A 23,614-nucleotide genomic window follows, 5' to 3' on the forward strand; every position below is an offset into this window, starting at 1 on the left:
TTCTTTCTGCTTCAAACACAATTAGGAATGACAGCTGAATAAATTATGCGCCCCCTCCTACACTGCGCCCTGAGGCTGGAGCCTCTCCAGCCTATGCCTCGGCCCGGCCCTGGCCACACTTGTGTTATGACCCTTGTGAAATAGACCCCAAAGCCGTGAAGGGCACCAAGGGAAGGGAAGGGGAGTGAATCTTGCTGGGGGAGGCAAGAATTTCAATTTAGGCACTGTCTGTCTGTAATAGGGAACCACTTATCAGGAAGTATGGGTGCCACCAGGAAGTTAGAGCACCAGACCATGTATAGCAGCAGGTGGCCGCAGTCAGGGGCGTACCTATAAATCCCTGCCCCCCCCCCCCCAGGGCCCGCTCAGGGACTTTTGGGGTGCAGGAGGGGTCACAGCATAAGAGGTGAGTGTGGCAGATTGGTGGGGAGGGGGGACATTCCCCCCCCTCCCTCACCTAAGACTCTCCTTTCAGCGCTCTCCCTCCTGCAATCATTGGTGACAGCGGACGCAGCAGCGGTGGTGGCAGGATGACTCATTACCTCCTTCCCGCTGGAAGACTTCCAGCGAGAAGGAGGTCCTTGAGTGGGTCCAGGGGTTGCATCCCCTATTGTTACGCCAGTGGCCGCAGTGTATATTGGCGGTTGTAGACAGAGGAGAGCAGGAGCACATGTACAGTAGGAGGACTGGAGTGAGGGATTAAGGAGCTCGATGTCTGGATGTGGTAAGTGCTTCCCTGCAAACTCTGCACCACTTTTTTATCATATATTTAGAACATAAGACACAACCACTTTACCCCAAATTTTTTAAGAAGAAAAAAAGCATTTATATTCTGAAAACTACAATAGTATATAGTCAGCAATGGAAATATCACTTAGGCCTCATTCACATCTCTTCAGTGCAGAAGGCCATGCAATCGGAACACAATACGTAGGATTGCACGCCATCTGCGCCGCTGCACTGCTGATCCCATCCATTGACAGTGATGGGATCAGATCTGCGCTTGCAAAATGCAAGCAGCAGTACGCAAGTGCTTCATAACACATCGTACTGCTGCACAGCGCAGTAGGGGCTTGCTTCACAAAAGCGTGATAACTGCTATCACAGCAGTTATTTCATGATCTGCCATGCGTGAAAGTTTGAACGTGTTAAGGATTACGTTGCATGATAAACGAAGGTTGGCGCACGATCACATGGGAGTTACATGCGCGTGATCACGTGCAAATGTTAATTTATCATGCAACGTAATCCTTTACAAGCTCAAACCTTCGCTAGCGGCAGATCGCAAGATAATTGCCGTGATAGCAGTTATCATGCTTTTGTGAATCAAGCCCAAGATGTGAATGGCAGAAGGGCTGTCTACGCCCTTCTGCCGTTGTTGCGTTTCAGCAATTCATGTGCACTTCCCAATGCGCACGGAAGCGCGTATGATGTGAACGAGGCCAAACTGTCTATCTAAACTGTCTATCTCAAATTATACATCTGACTAGTAGCTGCACTGCCTATTTGCCTGATTTGACAATGATTTAATGTAGCAATGCTCTGCAGCAAGCACAGAACAGCTATTCTCACAAACTAGCAGTCACAACTCATGAGAAGTCCCCACATGTCCAAAAGACAGCAACAGAAAATGGTTGGAGACAGCAGCACCAGTTGACAAACAAGTATGCTATGTGTGCAGAGTACAAATGTGTTGCTGCATGTATTTGGAGGACAGAATCAAAGCATACAACCTTGCCAGATGGAGAGCATTGCGGGCTGGGTCTCTGGGAGCACAAGTGCAGTAGAATCTTCTTTTGCAGCAACAGGAACTACAAATCCATGGCGGGAGCAAATACATATGCACAAGAACCACAAACCAAAGTAGGGCCAGTTTTTGCACCCCCTTTAAAGGTGCAACCACATCATGGTCTCCTCCACTTCCATTGACTCCTTTTCCTCCAACTCCCATTGCTACTGCAAGCCTACCTTGAACCTTTCAGCTCCCACCGCCCTCTCTCCCTTCAGCCCACTTTACCAAAGATGTGCGTAAAGAAACAGAACATGGGGCCAACCAACCAAAAGATTATAGACCTCAAATCAATTCTAGCTAAACTGCTTGCCTTGCAGCTACTGCCATTTATCATTGTAAATTTGGTTCCTTTCTGTGCCCTGATGTCCTGTGCCAAGCAGTACAGGCTCCACATTCTGGCTTTACTAGCTTGCATGGGTGACAAGGAGTTAATGGGGTTCTCTTGGGGGGGTTAAAATAAAAACGGACACTTACCTGGGGCTTCTACCAGCCCCCCGAAGCTGTAATCCCCCGCGCCGTCCTCCAACAGTCCGCCGTTGTCCACAGCTGGTCCCGGTCTGATTGGCATCCGAGACCCACTGCTGCTGCGTGGCCGCGCATGTGCCTGCTCCAGGGAGCTTACTGCGAAGTTCAGTACAAGGAAACTTTGTACTGCACCTGCGCAGTAAGCTCCCAATGACATGCACGCGAGCAAGCATTATTCGTCTTGTTAGACGAATATATTACCGGGACCGGCGGGGAACCAAGGATCATAGGAGGATGGCGTGGGACATTACAACTTAAGTGTCCATTTTTATGTAAAAAAAAAAAAAAAAAAAAACAAGGGAACCCTTTTAAAGCAGAAGGATCAGCCATACTATGCCAGGGAAGAAAAAAAAAACACATTCAATATAAGTAGATAAATACTTGCTCTACTTACATAACATATGTATTGTACTGTCCACATTTTGATTTCAGTGAATTCTATATAGTAAATGAAGAGAATTCTGTTCCTGGCAGGGGCCATTTGTTTTTTTCCACAGTCTAAAGCTAAATCCCTGATGTCATTTCTGGCCTTAGTTCTCCTCCAATGTGCTGAGTTATTCTGGCTTGCATTCTAACCACATGTAAGCACAAGCATCAGATTTCAGCCAAGTCTGTCACAGTTCAGTGTGCTCAGTCCAAACAGAGAGAAGCAGGAATGTGGGAGGGGAGATGACGCGCTTCCCTCTCTTTCTGCCTTCGGTGACAGCGTGAGAAAAAAACTCAACTGACTGAGCATTTAAGACACAATGTAGTGTTTAAATGGAATTTGATTTTGTGGCTGACAATCCCACTTTAAAAAGGCTTTGGAAGGAGGAACCCACTTATTTTCTTTTTTTACTTGTATCAATGCAAATAATCGGTATGTTTGCCAGTAAAGTTGCTACGGGTCTTCACCAGAGCACCCCACAAGGAATGATAGGCCGCTACCCCTAGTAAGCAGAAAACTCTTTGCTGCCTAGTAGTCACCAGGTCCTGACCCCAAGGTTTGCCCCACCAGTGACTCAGAGAACAGGAAATGGGGCGTTCGATGTTGAAGGTAAGCTGGGGTCTGAAGGAAGGCAGAGCTCAAGCATAACAGAGGACAAGCCAGGGTTCAGGGCAAGCAGCGTTCAAACATAACCAGTAAACAAACCAAGGGTCAGGACCCACAGAGTTAAGTCAGAATCGGTATAACAACAAGCAGAGGTCAGTAACAGGAGATTAATATGAGAGCAAGTATCACAACAGGAACGTGAGCCTAAGCTGACAGATCATTTAGTGCAGTGTGTCATCTGAGGCTGCCTTGTATAGTGCTGGTCTGTGATTTGGTGTGAGCTTTTGAATGCCGCGCACAAGCAAACAATCATTCATGCGCATGGGCATACAGAATCGCGCCTTACTCTCTGGTCAATAGTAAGTACACGCATATGGCATAACGGCATAAGGCGTTACGTGCCTTGTCAAGCATACAAATGCACTGCCTATCTCATGTGTGTGTAACCTTGAAAGAGGGATTAAAAAGCGTGCCCGTAACAACCGTTGGCAAATTGGAATGCGAGTATGGGCCTGTACACATTGCTGTGCTTGTGCTGCGTTTTTTAAATTGCATGCAATGCATGAAAATAGAAATATCACATCGCACCAGTGTGTACAGGTCTTCACAATTTTCATGATTTTTCAAAAGACCTTGAGATTGTGATTTTAAAAGCAGTGTTTACAGGCCCTCAAAAACATTTTCCCATCGGAACTTTAAAATTGATTTTCTCAAAAACTACAAGGTACTTTGAAAGAAGGGATTGTCAGAAATGTCAATTTACGATTCCGCAGAAATTCCGATTTACGGCAATGCCAATTACCGATTTCACAGATTTCCGATCGGTTTCCAATTTCTGATTTCTGAGTAGCGTTTTATTTTGGGTCATTTTTTGCATTCTCTGATTGGCTTAATACTTTTGAGTTGACTCTGCATTCTCTGATTGGTCCAATGCTTCCAAATTCAGTGATTGGGCTAAAATTACCGAGTTGTGGTAATGCAATATTTCTACAGATATCCGATTTCCGAGTTTGGATTTCCAATTCCCGAGTAGTGTTTTTTTTTTGTCCATTTTTTTTTATATTCTCTGAATTGCCAAATACTTCTGAGTTGTTTCTGCATTTTCTTATTGGTCCCTTGATTTCGAGTTCTGTGATTGGGCTAAAATAACTGAATTGCAGTAATGCAGTATTTCTGCAGAAATCCAATTTCCGAGTTCCGTATTCCGATTTCCGAGTTCAGATCGCAAATTTGGATTTCCGATCGGAAATTCAGAAATTTCAATTCCGCGAAATCTGAATTAGCATCCCTATTTTAAAGATTTTTTCCACTTGTTTTCCCTATTCTTCTTAACATACCTAGCACATTTGGTGATTCTAGCAAGTGACTTCAATGTAATTGACTTCAACGTGATTTGCAAGAATTAAATTTGCAAAAACGGAAGTATATTGTACACATTTTTCACTATAACATCAAAAGGCATTTTTGTTTATCCCGTACATGGAACCAAACTCCTTGAAATTGTGCAAACATTAAATACATATTGAAAATGATTTTGCTTTTACATTTAGCTCATCATTATTGGGGATATAATAGATATGTCAGCAGTGATTTTTAATACTGGTTGGGTGTGTAATATGGAATCAGATGAAGTCAAACACAACATTATAGACCTTGGCCACAGCTGTTTTTTTTAGACATGTGTAAAAGACATTACACTTACCTAAGGCTTTTGATCACAATCTCAAAAAAATCAAATATATCTTTGTAGATTCCTCTCATCTGTAAGAAAGCAATAGAATGTGAGATGCTTCCAAAATATACTGATTGTTTAGCATTTACATGTATGTTTGATGCATGTGTAACCACTTCAGCCTTCAGTGTCATTTAACATTATGCATCCGAGCAACTTTCACCTCCAATTCATTTCCCAACAGAGATGGCTCGAACCTTAGATTTTGGGTCCGTGGACTCGAACTTCCGCAAAAGTCCGTGAACCGGCGAACTTGGTGAACCACAATAGACTTCAATGGGTAGGCGCACTTTGAAAACTACAAACACTGTTTCTGGCCACAAAAGTGATGGAAAAGATGTTTCAAGGGGTCTAACACCTGGAGGGGGCATGGAATACACACCAAAAGTCCCTGGTAAAATTACGGATTTGACGCAGAGCAGTCAAGTGCTTTAAAACATCTTGCGTGTGTATACATGGATCAGCAGGTAGTGTAAGTAGTGTACTGCTTCACACTGACAGACCAAACTCACTGTGTAATGCACTGCAAACAGCTGTTTGTGTAGTGAGGGCCATGCTGGTGTGCATGATGGCGAGAGTGCAGGCAATGGCTGTTTTCCAGCCCATATGGTCGACGGGATGAGGTAGCTCAATGATAGAACAACAGTGACTGTCCAGCTGATTGAATTTGGTCTGTCCACAATAAAGCAAGGACTGCAACACCTGCAACACCTGCAGCCGCAGGCGGGCCCGGAGGCTCTCAGGGGTCCCATGATACACAGCATCGGCCACTTACGAGAGCTCCGGGAAAGCCCTTGCTTGTTAAAGCTTAGCTGGCTGGGCACGCACAGGCAAAGGAGCCTGTGCTCAGTTACTTCAGCCGCCAGCCAATAGGACCTCGGCAGGCTGGTAATGTGAAGGAGGATTGGATGCAGGGAAGTAGGCAGGGCTGTGAGAGACAGAAATGCTCCAGGAAGGAGAGAGGCTCGCAGTGTGATCTCTCATGCCCCTTTCCTCTTCCCGCGGCAGATTTAAACATGCTGGCTGGCTAGCCGACCAGGGCTCCCTCACTCCCCTCCTCACACAGCTGGATGGATGATTCGCTGAGCCTGGACTCTGCTCACACACTGGTGAGCTTATTTCAGGCATTCCTACGTCTTGCTGCTATCCTGGTAAAAGGAGGAGGGGTACGTAACCCTTTCAGCAACACAGCTGCCTGTGTTGCTTCCAAATCCTCTGGCAAGTAGTATGATGTATGTAAAACAGTGAGTTCTGCACTATTCTTGCACCAGCTACCAGCTATACATTTTCTCCTGTTCTGATACACACACTTTCCACAAGTGCATAATACACTTGTGGAAAAGTAATGCCAAAACCTTTGCAAGCAGCGCAGCTGAGTTGCTGAAAGAGTTAAATACTCCCCCCCCCCCTTGCTTAAGGTGCCCATACATCAAAAGATGTATATTTTTTTTTGTTATTTTAGTATTTATATTGCACTGACATTGCGCAGTGCTGTACAGATTATATTGTTTTGTAATTAACCGTCCCTCAGAGGGGCTCGCAATCTAATCCCTACCATTGTCATATGACTATGTATTGTAGTCTAGGGGGAAGCCAATGAACTTATCTGTATGTTTTGGGGACGTGGGAGGAAACCAGAGTGGCCGGAGGAAACCCACACGGACACAGGGGAAACTAACTCCTTGCAGATGTTGACCTGGCTGGGATTCAAACCGGGGACCCAGCGCTGCAAGGCGAGAGTGCTAACCACTACGCCACCGTACCATATAAGCAAATTGACCTAGAGACAGATCTCTCTCTGATCAAACCTGATCAGAAAGAGATCTGTTGGCTGCCCATACACCGCAGGCAGATTCCCGATCCATTTCAGCATGAAATCTGTTGGGAATCAGCCTTGTGACACCACATCTGCCGCCTTGCCGCAACACGCACTGTGACATCACACACACACCGACATTATGCCGGCAACCATGCGGGGTGTGTATGAGGACAGAGCCCAGGTTGGCGGAGAAGGGGGGGCATTGGAAGTTTCTCAGGGGGGCCCAGTGATTTCTAGTTACGCCCCTGGTGTGCCCCCAAACACATATTGGTCATTGCTTCATTTTGATACGCAAGCCCCTTCACCGTGGCAAGGTAATGATCACGAAGGGGAATTGACACATGTACATGCCTTTTGTTTTGTTGTTGCAGCCGCAGTGCAGCCAAAAAAATCAGGCAGGCATGTACATGCACCAGAAAAATTATTGTTGCTTTTGTTAGTGGCTGCTGCTAGCAGCGGCCTTAAAAATTCAGGAATCCACCTGGAGTCCTGAACCCTGTTGGTGGTGGCAGCAGCAGCTGATGTTAAAGGGCGTGTTGGTTGGCTGTCCCTAGGTGGAGATGCATGCCGCCAGACACTGCCTCGAGCTGTTTCCGGTGATGAGCTCCCCCAGCTTCTTACAGCAACTTGTCTTCTCCTACTTCTCTCTGACTCCCCCTCTGAACTGTCCCCCTGTTTATCTCGTCTATTGGGAACCCAGGTGCCATCCATGGCAGGATCATCATCATCATCATCCTCCACAGCTTCACTTGTATCAGACACCTCCAAAACTGCACCAACAACAGATACTTCATCATCATCCTTACACCTTACGTCCATAGCGATGCCTAACTCAGACATACGAGTGTGGCCTGGCCTGTATGCAGAGTCTCACACACACAAAAAAAAGAATAGAATATGAGCCCTCAAAACTCTTTTTGTTTTGGCGTGGTTTCAGCAATAAAGAACAGCCTAGCTAACTGTCCCTGTCTCTCTGTGGGCTGTATGCAGTGTCACCCACAAAGGGAGCTATGATATAGTATTTTCAATCACAGATACAGTGGAAAGGTATGCACTGGTATAATAGAGAGTGCTGTCACACAGGTACAGAGGAAAGGTATGCACTGGTATAATAGAGTGTGCTGCCAGTGGTGGGACTACAAATCCCAGCTGGCCTGGCATCTGTCTGTGGGCTGTATCTATATGCGATGTCACCTACAAAGACAGCTATACTTTAGTAAGTTAAATCACAAATACAGTGGAAAGATATGCAATGGTATGGTAATACAGTGTGCTGCCAGTGTGGGACTACAAATCCCAGCTGGCAGGCTGGCAACTGTCTGTGGGCTCTATCAATGCAGTGTCACCCACAAAGACAGCTATGCTTTAGTAAGTTAAATCACAAATACAGTGAAAAGATATGCAATGGTAATATGGCACAGTACAGCAACTAGGCTCAGCTGCGACAGGGCTGTATCTATGCTTGTCTGTGGTCACACACACAAAAAAAAAAACAGATCAGAAGAATATTAGCTATCAAAAGAGCTTTGGTGGGGTGCTTTCAGCAACAATATTGAGCGAGGAGCAAGCTAACAACAGCCTAACTAACGCTTTCCCTATCTCCAAATGTCTCTCCCTCTCACTATAGCAAGATCAGCAGAGTGAGAACATGGCCGACGCTGTGGCATTTTTATGGGGGGGGGGGGGGGGGCGGGTGTCTAGGATGGAGTGCAGCCTGATTGGCTGCCATGTGTCTGCTGACTGTGATGTAGAGGGTCAAAGTTTAGCCACATGACGAGGTATAGGAGGCGGGTCGAATGCGCTATGTGTCTGCTACCCGCCGTGAGCGTGGGTAGCTGATATCTGCGCGAACCGTTCAGGCATCTCTATTCGCCAATAACTTTATCACTACTTATCACAATGAAATGACCTATGTCTTGTTTTTCCTCCACCATTGAGGCTTTCTTTGGGTGGTACATTTTGCTAAGAATTATTTTATTATAAATCCATTTTAACAGGAAGATTAAGAAAAAAAATGGAAAAAAATCCTTATTTCTCAGTTTTTGCCCATTATATTTGTAAAATAATACATGCTACCATAATTAAAACCCCTGTGTTTTATTTTCCCATGTGTATTGGTTATTACACCATTTAAATTATGTCCCTATCACAATGTATGGCACCGATATTTTATTTGAAAAAAAAAGGTGCATTTTTTCAGTTTTGCGTCCATCACTTATTACAAGCTAGTGTTGGGCGAACAGTGTTCGCCACTGTTCGGGTTCTGCAGAACATCACCCTGTTCGGGTGATGTTCGAGTTCGGCCGAACACCTGGTGGTGTTCGGCCAAACTGTTCGGGGTTCGCCCGAACTGCAGAATGCATGGCCGAACAGGGCCGAACAGGGCCCCTGTTCGGCCGAACAGGGCCCTGTTCGGCCGAATACTGCCCCCCTATGCCCCCTATGGGGTCGCAGGCATAAGGGGGGAGCATGCCCCGATCGCGGGGGGGGTCGGAAATTCCCCCCACCCCCTCCGCTAGCGCTCCCCCCTCTGCCCGCTTCCCCATACAAAAAGTTTGAAACAAGTTCAATAGTACCTGGGCTGGTGGCACTGGCTGGCAGTGGAGTGAGGAGGAGTCCGAGTAGCAGAGTGACGTTGAGGCCGGGCAGCGGGCGGTTCAGCGCTAGTACCCTTGTGGTACTTCCGCCCTTTCTCTGACCTCACGTCCTCTGCATACGAGGGTACGCATCACGCGTACCCTCGTATGCGTCATCACGCAGAGGACGTGAGGTCAGAGAAAGGGCGGAAGTACCACAAGGGTACTAGCGCTGAACCGCCCGCTGCCCGGCCTCAACGTCACTCTGCTACTCGGACTCCTCCTCCTCCTCACTCCACTGCCAGCCAGTGCCACCAGCCCAGGTACTATTGAACTTGTTTCAAACTTTTTGTATGGAGAAGCGGGCAGAGGGGGGAGCGCTAGCGGAGGGGGTGGGGGGAATTTCCGACCCCCCCCGCGACCGGGGCATGCTCCCCCCTTATGCCTGCGACCCCATAGGGCCCCCAAAATGGGCATGTTCGGGGGTCCCATTGACTCCCATTGAGTTCGGCGTTCGGGCCGAACATGCCGAACATCTGGCCCATGTTCGGCCTGTTCGGCCCGAACCCGAACATCCAGGTGTTCGCCCAACACTATTACAAGCCCATAATTTAAGAAATAGCAGTAATATACTTTACTATTATTAATTAGTGCAAACATATGTTAAAAACAGGTTACAATGACAGAATTCTGCCATTTTTTGTTTACTTGTTTGTTATGTTACTATTTAATAAAAAATAATAATAAAAAAAAACATGTGTACATTACCAAGATGAATTTAAAATGAGAATTGCAATGTTACACAAAGTTACGCATGTTAAGCATACAATCTGATTTTCAAAAAGGGAAACAATTCTAAACCATGCTCTACATGTCTACTAAGAATATTATACTGTAATACAAATGAAATTATTATAAATCCTAACCCAACTCCAACTCCCAAACCATAACCCCAACTCAAACTTAACCCTCCCCACCAACCCTTACCTGACCCTAATCCTATTGATCATCATCATTAGCTCCTAAATAGGCAGAATTCCGACTTTTGACAATGTCTTCAATGCCGAACTACAGAAATTCCAAGTTTTGCAATAAAGTCATAAATCAACATTATAATTAACTGTGAACAATCTTTTTGCACTATTTTATAAGTCTACTAGCAGATCGGGAGTGGAGGTTATATTTTTATTTTCCTTCTTTAGCCTTCAGCCATATGATTAACACACAGTGAATGCTGTTTCTTGTCATTCTCCTGTGTCTCAGAATCCATAGCTGCTCCGGTGTTTGTCAGTTCACCAGATTACTCCATCTACTAGGAGCTTTCTTTCCCCCGAATCCTACAATGCAAACTAGGAATACACAACATTCAGAATTAGGAATTTAATATGAAGTTTTTCAAATTTTGCTTGATTTGGAATTCTGCAATTCCAACCAATCCAATCATTTATGGAGGTCAAATCATTTAGTGGAATCAAAAAGAAGAGCAAAAGGGCGGACTGGCACTAGATAATGGTTGACCACTGAGGGGACGGTGTACCCACTGTGCCTCCAGATTGAAGATCCAATGTATCAGCAGCAAGAGAAAAGCGTCCGGGCACCAGTGGATTGCAGAAAACACCTTTATTCCATCCTCAGTACAAAGATTAAAAGTTCGATGTTATAGCCTAACAGTCTGTTTCGCAAAGTCTAGCTCTGCTTCCTCAGAGGCAAGCAAATTACATCTTTAAACATCACAGCAACACTTAAAATAGGCTTACCACTCCAGATGTCACTCCCCCCAGCCGAATGAGCGTGGAAACGCCATCCCGAGCCGCCGCCATAAAAAACCCCGCCCCTTCCGGGTACGTCATAGGGGATTCCGTGACCAAAACCAGAAACTACGCGGATTGCGTAGTAAAAGGCCGCAGTATCAGGGAGGAGTAACACGGCGGGCGTCCTGTAGTCAGGGCAACCCGCCGTGGAGTACGCAACATCAAAAGTCGCTCCTCCCAGCCGAGCAAACGTCAAAGGATGCTGCCCCGAGCCGCCGCCATAGGACAACCCCGCCCACTAGAGGCGTGTCGGAGGGGGATCCCATCTTACTAAGCCCGTAGTATCACTATTAGCTGCAGTATCAGGGGGGAGTGGCTTGACGGGCGTCTGGTTGTCCAGGCAACCCGTCCTGGTGTGCTAGCCTAAAAAAATAAGAAGAAGAAAAGAAAGTTTAAAACCAAGTTATTGTACAGCAAGCAATTAGAGTACAGAATTATAGAGCATAAGAGCATCTGATTAGAATTTAACCAATTACATATAGAGTAAGCATTTTAAGGGCAGTAGGTAGAGAGAGTGGAGTTATGTCATACAATAGCATAAAAATGCTTATGGGCCTAAAGGATCATCAGGGCTGGGGGAGATCACCGGACCAAAGGGAGAGGAAAATAAGGAAGGAAAAAATTATATAAAGGAACCAGAGGGCAGAAGGGGAAAAGGAGGGAAAGGAGAGGGGAAAAGAAAAAGCCAGCAAGAGGAAGTAAAGATAGAAAGAGGAAGAGTTGAAAACAATAAGAGGTTCGGTGAAAGCCCACAGCCTATACTCATTCAATGCTTATCCAAAAAACACCAAAGTTCATTCCGTTCGTTAAGTCCCACCCTCCCACAAGCATCTGTCAAGGAGATCAATCTAGCCTCCTCCCTCCGCAAGCATTTATCTCTACATCCCCCTCTTGAGGGTATTTGAACTGTTTTTAATCCACAAAAACGAAGGCAATCAGCATTGCCTCCATGTACTTCTCTGATGTGAGCAATCAAGCGACCAGCACCCTTCCCAGTCTTAATCGAATTGTAGTGTTCCTGGAATCTCGCACCCATGGGTCTAGTAGTTTTTCCAATATAATAGCGCTTACATGGGCATAGTACAGCATATACTACAAACATAGATTTACAGTGGAGAAGCTCTTTGATAACAATCTCATGACCACCCAAAACAAGTGACTTGCCAGGAAGAAATTGGTGGCAGTGGCTACAATTGTGACACCGAAAATTTCCCTTCGGTCTCATTTTAGTTAGCCAATCCACCTCTCTCACCTCACTGTACTCACTTCTGACCAATAAGTCTCCAATAGTCTTGGCCCTTCTAAATGTCACCATGGGTTTTTCATGTAGTTTGGACCCCACATTAGCACTATTTGACACTTCGACCCAGTTCTTATTGATAATTTGGCGGATTCTCGGAGCCATAGGAGAGAAGTCGAACACAAAAGGGACAACCGATTTCCCTGTATCGGATTTAAAGGATTGTTTCTTTCTAATGTTGTGATGGAAAAGGTTTTCTCTTTCCTGTCCATTGGTTCGAGTAAACGCCTCAATCAACAAGGGTAATGGGTATCCCCGGGACATCAACCTAAACCCCAGTTCTTTACATTGGGCTTCAAAATCTTCCTGCTTACTATTGTTTCTTTTAAGCCGTAAAAACTGGCTATATGGTATCCCATCTAGCACATGACGTGGATGGTAACTGGAGTAAGCAAAAATAGAATTAGTGGCCGTCTGCTTCCTAAATCCCCTAGATAGTAACCTCCCATCCTCCATAAACAACATGAGGTCCAAAAATTGCAATTCAGTGTTTCCCCATACTCCAGTAAATTTCATATTCAAATCATTAAGATCAAGCCATTTTACAAAATCATTGAAAAGGGCCTCCTCACCATCCCAGACCAACAGCACGTCATCCATGTAACGGTGCCAGGTCACGATGGCGCGGCGATAGGGATTACTCGGATGGTAGATGTAATTATCCTCCCAATGCGCCAAAAAGAGGTTTGCAAAGGTTGGAGCCACCGAGGTCCCCATCGCCACGCCAGAGGCCTGTCTGTACCAGGCACTGTCAAACAGGAATGCATTGTGCTTAAGGACATAGGAAAGACACTTCCCAATATATTCTGTCCAGAGTTCATCCTTCCCCTGTTTAACCAAAAATTGTTGGACTACCTCCACCCCTAGGTCCTGTGGGATCCTGGTGTATAAACTTTCCACATCAATGGAGGCCAGGGGGAGTCCCGGCCTCCACTGTATGGATGGGAGCAGCCTCAGGACCGCCAGGGTGTCGGCCAAGTAGGAAGGGATTTTATCAAGGAAGGGCTTCAGTAGATATTCAAGGTACCGAGACAAGGGTTCGGTGACCGACCCCCTAGCCGACACAATGGGCCGGCCCGGAGGCTGCTCCAAGCTCTTATGCACCTTAGGTAACATATACCAGACTGGCTTTCTAGGGTACTCGGGGAACAAACCTTCTCCCAATTTCCGAGAGAGCCAGCCCTGTTCGACACCCTGACGTAACAATGTCTGTAACACCCTTTTATACTGATATGTGGGGTCCCTAGCCAATTTTTCATAAAAGCCATCAGATCCCTCTAACTGTCTCAATGCCTCAGCTTTATAGGCCTCTCTAGATAGGAGAACTAAATTGCCCCCCTTATCAGCCTTCTTGGCTACGATTTTATCATTAGTACTGAGCCATTTCAAGGCTGACAGTTCTTGAGGGGATAAATTCGATGGAGCTTCAGGATAAATGAGGGCCTTTAGTTCACTTTTGACCTTGTTGTCAAACTTGTCAATGTCAGAGCCTGGATGAGAGGGAAAATCTCTAACTGAACGGCAAGGGATAAAGGCCTCCCTATCAGTGGAAGACTCTATAGTGGCTGTAGATCCAGATTTGTTTTCATCCAGTAGGCTCATTAAGTCAGTGGATACTTGCAAATCAAGCCTTGTCATAGGGGGTAAAAAGCCTAACTGGACTCTAATTGCTTGCTGTACAATAACTTGGTTTTAAACTTTCTTTTCTTCTTCTTATTTTTTTAGGCTAGCACACCAGGACGGGTTGCCTGGACAACCAGACGCCCGTCAAGCCACTCCCCCCTGATACTGCGGCTAATAGTGATACTACGGGCTTAGTAAGATGGGATCCCCCTCCGACACGCCTCTAGTGGGCGGGGTTGTCCTATGGCGGCGGCTCGGGGCAGCGTCCTTTGACGTTTGCTCGGCTGGGAGGAGCAACTTTTGATGTTGCGTACTCCACGGCGGGTTGCCCTGACTACAGGACGCCCGCCGTGTTACTCCTCCCTGATACTGCGGCCTTTTACTACGCAATCCGCGTAGTTTCTGGTTTTGGCCACGGAATCCCCTATGACGTACCCGGAAGGGGCGGGGTTTTTTATGGCGGCGGCTCGGGATGGCGTTTCCACGCTCATTCGGCTGGGGGGAGTGACATCTGGAGTGGTAAGCCTATTTTAAGTGTTGCTGTGATGTTTAAAGACGTTATTTTCTTGCCTCTGAGGAAGCAGAGCTAGACTTTGCGAAACAGACTGTTAGGCTATAACATCGAACTTTTAATCTTTGTACTGAGGATGGAATAAAGGTGTTTTCTGCAATCCACTGGTGCCCGGATGCTTTTCTCTTGCTGCTGATACATTGGATCTTCAATCTGGAGGCACAGTGGGTACACCGTCCCCTCAGTGGTCAACCATTATCTAGTGCCAGTCCGCTCTTTTGCTCTTCTTTTTCATTTACAATTGACTGTTAATTCTGGTCTTGAGCACAGATGCAAGCTTCAAGCACAGCTGGTTCCGAGGATCAGGCTACGTCTGCAATTGGGACGACGCCAGGAAATACAGTAGTGCAAGCAGGACGCAGTGATTGGTTGACCTTTCTAACCGATACGGCACTTGGCACGGCTTCCAGTAAAGCCCTGGGTGTCAAAGTGGTGGAACAAAGATTAAATAAGCTTTCTGAAAAGGAACTACAGCTATTCTGGACGGTGGCGACCTTAAAACGCTACGACGGAGAACAGATTGCGGCTCGAGGCTTTCGGAGGTACAGTGAGGCATTGGAGTACCAGGATGATGTGGAGTTTATGAAGGTGTGGAAGGCCCAGCAGTTGGAGAACGCACTGAGGCTTCAAAAGATAGTGCTGGATCGAAGTGAGGTTGAATACAACAAAGTGTCTGAGGAGCTAAAAGATTGCAGGAAAGAGTTGGGTAAACTTACCACTTTCGCAAATTACGACACTATTATTTATCGAGAAGATCGATAATCGACTGGGCCCGATACAGGATATAATTAAAGAGCGGAAGCTTCGCAAGTTTAGGAGAGATCAGGACGATTATAAGAAAGGTTGTATCTTCGATTGGGGACAAGCTCCTAATAAATCTGGGAGAGGTCGTAACCGTAAAAGGAACCGTCGAGGATATTGGACCTCGGAATCAGGGTCAGATTCTAGCCCTGAGAAACCTTCAGGCCAAAAAGCAACACCAAATACGTCCAAACCCACTCCATCATGTGCAGGAGTCCCTTTAGGCGGACAAGACGGGGCCGCAGGAAGCCCTGCTCAACCAACGACAAGACGGGTGAAGTGGAATCGCAACACCCCTGGTCGAAAATACTGGAGGAAGAGACAATAGCTCCCATAGAGGATGAGTTACAAATTATCAATCTTACTGGCCTTACGTTACAAGAAGGCTCTGAGTCCCTTCTGAAGAAAGGTCTAAATTACTCCATCTCCTGAAATTTTGATAAATTCCATTTTGAGGTGGATTGGTATAAGGCTATCCGCAAGCTAAATATCTCCACACATCACTTTCAAGATAAACCAGAGAACCAGTTAGGCTTTTTACCCCCTATGACAAGGCTTGATTTGCAAGTATTCACTGACTTAATGAGCCTACTGGATGAAAACGAATCTGGATCTACAGCCACTATAGAGTCTTCCACTGATAGGGAGGCCTTTATCCCTTGCCGTTCAGTTAGAGATTTTCCCTCTCATCCAGGCTCTGACATTGACAAGTTTGACAACAAGGTCAAAAGTGAACTACAGGCCCTCATTTATCCTGAAGCTCCATCGAATTTATCCCCTCAAGAACTGTCAGCCTTGAAATGGCTCAGTACTAATGATAAAATCGTAGCCAAGAAGGCTGATAAGGGGGGCAATTTAGTTCTCCTATCTAGAGAGGCCTATAAAGCTGAGGCATTGAGACAGTTAGAGGGATCTGATGGCTTTTATGAAAAATTGGCTAGGGACCCCACATATCAGTATAAAAGGGTGTTACAGACATTGTTACGTCAGGGTGTCGAACAGGGCTGGCTCTCTCGGAAATTGGGAGAAGGTTTGTTCCCCGAGTACCCTAGAAAGCCAGTCTGGTATATGTTAACCTAAGGTGCATAAGAGCTTGGAGCAGCCTCCGGGCCGGCCCATTGTGTTGGCTAGGGGGTCGGTCACCGAACCCTTGTCTCGGTACCTTGAATATCTACTGAAGCCCTTCCTTGATAAAATCCCTTCCTACTTGGCCGACACCCTGGCGGTCCTGAGGCTGCTCCCATCCATACAGTGGAGGCCGGGACTCCACCTGGCCTCCATTGATGTGGAAAGTTTATACACCAGGATCCCACAGGACCTAGGGGTGGAGGTAGTCCAACAATTTTTGGTTAAACAGGGGAAGGATGAACTCTGGACAGAATATATTGGGAAGTGTCTTTCCTATGTCCTTAAGCACAATGCATTCCTGTTTGACGGTGCCTGGTACAGACAGGCCTCTGGCGTGGCGATGGGGACCTCGGTGGCTCCAACCTTTGCAAACCTCTTTTTGGCGCATTGGGAGGATAATTACATCTACCATCCGAGTAATCCCTATCGCCGCGCCATCGTGACCTGGCACCGTTACATGGATGACGTGCTGTTGGTCTGGGATGGTGAGGAGGCCCTTTTCAATGATTTTGTAAAATGGCTTGATCTTAATGATTTGAATATGAAATTTACTGGAGTATGGGGAAACACTGAATTGCAATTTTTGGACCGCATGTTGTTTATGGAGGATGGGAGGTTACTATCTAGGGGATTTAGGAAGCAGACGGCCACTAATTCTATTTTGGCTTACTCCAGTTACCATCCACGTCATGTGCTAGATGGGATACCATATAGCCAGTTTTTACGGCTTAAAAGAAACAATAGTAAGCAGGAAGATTTTGAAGCCCAATGTAAAGAACTGGGGCTTAGGTTGATGTCCCGGGGATACCCATTACCCTTGTTGATTGAGGCGTTTACTCGAGCCAATGGACAGGAAAGAGAAAACCTTTTCCATCGCAACATTAGAAAGAAACAATCCTTTAAATCCGATACAGGGAAATCGGTTGTCCCTTTTGTGTTCGACTTCTCTCCTATGGCTCCGAGAATCCGCCAAATTATCAATAAGAACTGGGTCGAAGTGTCAAATAGTGCTAATGTGGGGTCCAAACTACATGAAAAACCCATGGTGACATTTAGAAGGGCCAAGACTATTGGAGACTTATTGGTCAGAAGTGAGTACAGTGAGGTGAGAGAGGTGGATTGGCTAACTAAAATGAGACCGAAGGGAAATTTTCGGTGTCACAATTGTAGCCACTGCCACCAATTTCTTCCTGGCAAGTCACTTGTTTTGGGTGGTCATGAGATTGTTATCAAAGAGCTTCTCCACTGTAAATCTATGTTTGTAGTATATGCTGTACTATGCCCATGTAAGCGCTATTATATTGGAAAAACTACTAGACCCATGGGTGCGAGATTCCAGGAACACTACAATTCGATTAAGACTGGGAAGGGTGCTGGTCGCTTGATTGCTCACATCAGAGAAGTACATGGAGGCAATGCTGAGTGCCTTCGTTTTTGTGGATTAAAAACAGTTCAAATACCCTCAAGAGGGGGATGTAGAGATAAATGCTTGCGGAGGGAGGAGGCTAGATTGATCTCCTTAACAGATGCTTGTGGGAGGGTGGGACTTAACGAACGGAATGAACTTTGGTGTTTTTTGGATAAACATTGAATGAGTATAGGCTGTGGGCTTTCACCGAACCTCTTATTGTTTTCAACTCTTCCTCTTTCTATCTTTACTTCCTCTTGCTGGCTTTTTCTTTTCCCCTCTCCTTTCCCTCCTTTTCCCCTTCTGCTCTCTGGTTCCTTTATATAATTTTTTCCTTCCTTATTTTCCTCTCCCTTTGGTCCGGTGATCTCCCCCAGCCCTGATGATCCTTTAGGCCCATAAGCATTTTTATGCTATTGTATGACATAACTCCACTCTCTCTACCTACTGCCCTTAAAATGCTTACTCTATATGTAATTGGTTAAATTCTAATCAGATGCTCTTATGCTCTATAATTCTGTACTCTAATTGCTTGCTGTACAATAACTTGGTTTTAAACTTTCTTTTCTTCTTCTTATTTTTTTAGGCTAGCACACCAGGACGGGTTGCCTGGACAACCAGACGCCCGTCAAGCCACTCCCCCCTGATACTGCGGCTAATAGTGATACTACGGGCTTAGTAAGATGGGATCCCCCTCCGACACGCCTCTAGTGGGCGGGGTTGTCCTATGGCGGCGGCTCGGGGCAGCGTCCTTTGACGTTTGCTCGGCTGGGAGGAGCGACTTTTGATGTTGCGTACTCCACGGCGGGTTGCCCTGACTACAGGACGCCCGCCGTGTTACTCCTCCCTGATACTGCGGCATTTTACTACGCAATCCGCGTAGTTTCCGGTTTTGGTCACGGAATCCCCTATGACGTACCCGGAAGGGGCGGGGTTTTTTATGGCGGCGGCTCGGGATGGCGTTTCCACGCTCATTCGGCTGGGGGGAGTGACATCTGGAGTGGTAAGCCTATTTTAAGTGTTGCTGTGATGTTTAAAGATGTAATTTTCTTGCCTCTGAGGAAGCAGAGCTAGACTTTGCGAAACAGACTGTTAGGCTATAACATCGAACTTTTAATCTTTGTACTGAGGATGGAATAAAGGTGTTTTCTGCAATCCACTGGTGCCCGGACGCTTTTCTCTTGCTGTTGATGATTTAGTGGAATCATCATTAAAGCATACATGGACTGTTATAAAACATTATAAAATAAACATGATTACATATAGTACTTGTCCTAAAAATAACTTAACTGAGAAACCTCACTGGAGAGAAACCTCTCTGGTTTGGATTTTCTAAATCCAAACAATATATTTGGTGCTTTGTCCTGAACTTTGAAGAGAAATTGTAGCTAAACACACTATACAAGGGTGCTCGGATACCCCTTTTTAAAATCCGAATTGATTCGGATCCGGATACCCAGATATCCGGATACAGATCGGATATCCGCATCCGAACTTTGTGGTATCCGAATAGAATTGGATATCCAAACCCATTATCCGGGAAATCCGGTTGGATTCGGATGTCCGGATAGAAAACCAGAAGTGGCCTTTAAATTGCTTCCAAAACGTTTTTTTAAGGTAAATGATGCATGTAGCATCATGTTTTTTTAACCACTTCAGCCTAACTGGACGAACATTTTCGGCCAGTTAGGCTGCGTGCACTCCCACGGGTCGCGCGGGCTCCCCCCCGTGCACACTCCCGCTGCCGGCCGTTAGCCCAGCGATCAATGAAAGGGATTATAAATGCCTTTCACTGATCGGACCCCCCCGGAGAAAAGCCGACAGCGTCTCTTCAGACGCTGCGGCTTTTCTGAGATCAAAAAGTTCCCTGTCTTCATACTTCTTCTTGGGAGCAAGATCGATCGCTCCCAGGACTTTTTGACTGTGGTCATCTTGTGGCCAAATAACAAACTACACCAAAAACACTTTGCATTGAATAAATACATTTTTAAACATTTAAAATCCTCTGTTTACCTCCCACACCAAAAAATACCCACATACACGTTTTAACAAAAAATAAAATAAAAAATTACAATAATAAAAAAAAAACAAAAACATAAATAGTTACCTAAGGGTCTGAACTTTTTAAATATCCATGTCAAAGGAGTATATCAATATGATTTATTAAATTATGGGCTTCTAAATAGTGATGGACGCAAATTGAAAAAATGCACCTTTATTTCCAAATTAAATATCGGCGCCATACATTGTGATAGGGACATAATTTAAATGGTGTAATAAGCGGGACAAATTGGTAAATAAAGTACATAGATTTTAATGATGGTAGCATGTATTAATTTCAAACTATAATGGCCAAAAGCTGAGCAATAATGATTTTTTTTCCATTTCTTTCTTAATATTCCTGTTTAAATGGATTTAGAATAAATTAATTCTCAGCAAAATGTATCACCCACAGAAAGCCTACTTGGTGGTGGAAAAAACAAGATATAGATCAATTCATTGTGATGAGTAGTGCTAAAGTTATTGGCAAATGAATGGGAGGTGAACATTTCTCAGATGTAAAAAAATATCAACCCTGTAGGCTGAAGTGGCTAAAGAGAAACACTAATTGATTATGTGGGGAGTTAAAAAAAAATAGCTGTAAATTAATATCAGGACTAGGTTCCAGACAGCGGTTGTGCACCCCACATTGTGTCCAAAGTCCAACCGCACAACTGGGATATCACAGTTTTCAGCAGACATCTCCAAAATAGTAAAGCTATTGTAGTGGTGTAATAGCTGGGGCAGTGGCAGGCTATTGTAGTGGCGTAATAGCTGGTGGCAGCGGCAGACTGGCAGTGGCAGCAAAAGATATAGTTTTGTGTGGACCCTGGTGGTGGTGGGTACCACAGACAGGAGCAGCAGGATGAGCAGGTAGATGCAGCTATTGTAGTGGCGTAATAGCTGGTAGTGGCAGCAGAAGATATAGTTCTGGGTGGACCCTGGTGGTGGTGGGTACCACAGACAGCAGCAGCAGGATAAGTAGGTAGATGCAGCTATTGTAGTGGCGTAATAGGTGGTGGAAGTGGCAGTAGAAGATATAGTTATGTGTGGACCCTGATGGTGGTGGGTACCTCAGACAGGAGCAGCAGGAGGAGTAGGTAGATGCAACCATTGTAGTGCCGTAATAGCTAGTGGTGCTTGGATACCTATTTTTGATATCTGGATTGTTCTGGATCCGGATAGCAAAAAATCTGGATAAATCCAGATATCTGGATTTGAACCGTTTGGATGTCCGAGTCTATCCAGATATCTGAACCCATTATCTGTATTGAATCCGGGTATCTGGATTGAAAACCGGAAGTGGCCTTTAAATTGCTTCCAAAATGTCTTTTATAGTAAATGATGCATGAAGCATCATGTTTTTAAAGAGACTCCGTAACAAAATTTGCATCCTGTTTTGTATCATCCTACAAGTTCCAAAAGCTATTCTAATGTGTTCTGGCTAACTGCAGCACTTTATACTATCACTGTCTCTGTAATAAATCAATGTATCTTTCCCCTGTCAGACTTGTCGGCCTGTGTCTGGAAGGCTGCCAAGTTCTTCAGTGTTGTGGTTCTGCTATGAACTCACCCTTCCAGGCCCCTCTCTGCACACTGCCTGTGTGTTATTTAGATTAGAGCAGCTTCTCTCTTCTCTCTTATCTTTTACAAGCTGGATAAATCGTCCTCTGAGCTGGCTGGGCTTTCACATACTGAGGAATTACAAACAAGGGCAAAGCTGTTTGTAGGAAGAAAAGAGCAGCCTGAAACTTCAGTGCATGGGGGAAAGAAACACACAAATGATCTCTTGAGATTCAAAAGGAATGCTGTATACAGCCTGCTTGTGTATGGATGTATTTTTCTATGTGTGGACATACTGTACATCAACCTACTTCCTGTTTTGGTGGCCATTTTGTTTGTTTACAAACAAACTTTTTAAAACTGTTTTTAACCACTTTTAATGCGGCGAGGAGCGGCGAAATTGTGACAGAGGGTAATAGGAGATGTCCCCTAACGCACTGGTATGTTTACTTTTGAGCGATTTTAACAATACAGATTCTCTTTAAAGAAAAACAGCAATTGTTTATGTGGGGAGGTATAATACAAAAAAACATGGCTGTAAATTAACATCAGGAGGTTCCAGACAGCGGTCGTGCAGCTCACATTGTGTCCAATGCACAACTGGGACATCACAATTTTCAGCCCAGACATCTGAAAAATAAATGTTTTCAACAAAATACAGCTATTGTAGTGACATAATAGCTGGTGGCAGACTGGCAGCAGAAGATTTATTCTGTGTGAAGATTTGTTCTGTGTGGACCCTGGCGGTGGGTAGAGATCTCTGTTGTAGATCTGGTGGTGGCCTGCTCATCCACCATCAGCTCCATCACAGGCTCAGCATCTTTCTCCTCCAATGTGCACCGACGACCCTGCTCTAAAATGGCCGTTACATGCTGCTGCACCTCTGCAGTGTGACTCCCCCTAACAGCTGGGCACCCAGTGCGTCCACGGCCAGTGGCTAGCGGTGGAATGGTCACTGACGCAGCAAAACTGCTTATGGTGGCGGCAATGCTGGTCCCTCTCCTCTTGTCCTAGTTTTTCATGCTGCCCCTCCCCCAGCTGTCAGTGCCAGCAGACATAGTACAACTTTATATGTGTCCAAAAAAAGTGGGGTACTTGTACTTTATTCAAATCAGTAGTACTAGTAGATAATAGCAGTAGTAGAACTTCAACTAACGGAGTGACAGCAGAGTGGCACACACTGACACACTAACTGTCTGTCTATCTGTCACACTGTAACAACACTGCAATTAAAGTAAGCTAACTCAATACAAATTAACTATATATAACTGGTAGTAGTAGACTAGTTGTAGTAGTACAAGTAGAACTTCAGCTGACGGAGTGACAGGAACACACACTAACTGTTATCTGTCACACACTGACTGACTAACAGCAGCACTGCAGTAACTATCTGTAGTAAATGAAGCTAACACAGTAGTAGTACTCTCTCTAACAATTAACTGCACACAATATAAGACTAGTAGTAGTACAGTAATCTAATCCCTAATAACCTACAAGCTATAATGTAGCTAAGGCTGGCAGCTGTGCACACAGCAGGCCCTAACCTAGCCTAGCAGCTGCAGCACTGAGTCTGACTGTCACACTGACTAAAATCAAAATACAAGCTAGCTAACTAAAAAACAATAATATACTGGTGTAGTACAGGTGTTTAGGAGCAAAAACGCTAGATTTAACACAGTAATACAGCACTTGCTTAGCCAACAGCACTGGAGATGTCTCTCAGTGAGCAGTCACAAGCAAGGATGGTATTCTCATCATGGTGCCCGCCTTATATACAGGAGGGGCTGGCCAGGGTTCCGCTCTATGATTGGTTGCTAGGGCTTCGGCTGGGAGCCCTCTGATTGGCTCAATGATGTCATGGACATCATCCGGGTACTCGAACTAGGTATCTG

General features: G+C 45.4%; 1 protein-coding gene across 1 annotated transcript in view; it reads right to left on the reverse strand.

The window, feature by feature from the left end:
* Window positions 1–23,614, reverse strand: part of LOC137562094 (mucin-3A-like) — a 173,652-nt gene that overhangs the window by 18,227 nt on the left and 131,811 nt on the right. Inside the window, exon 37 of the mRNA XM_068273431.1 lies at window positions 5,053–5,111. Coding sequence (XP_068129532.1) covers window positions 5,053–5,111 — 59 coding nt within the window. The remainder of the gene's footprint in view (window positions 1–5,052; window positions 5,112–23,614) is intronic.

The sequence above is a fragment of the Hyperolius riggenbachi genome, chromosome 3 (genome assembly GCF_040937935.1).
Source record: "Hyperolius riggenbachi isolate aHypRig1 chromosome 3, aHypRig1.pri, whole genome shotgun sequence".
NCBI lineage: Eukaryota > Metazoa > Chordata > Amphibia > Anura > Hyperoliidae > Hyperolius > Hyperolius riggenbachi.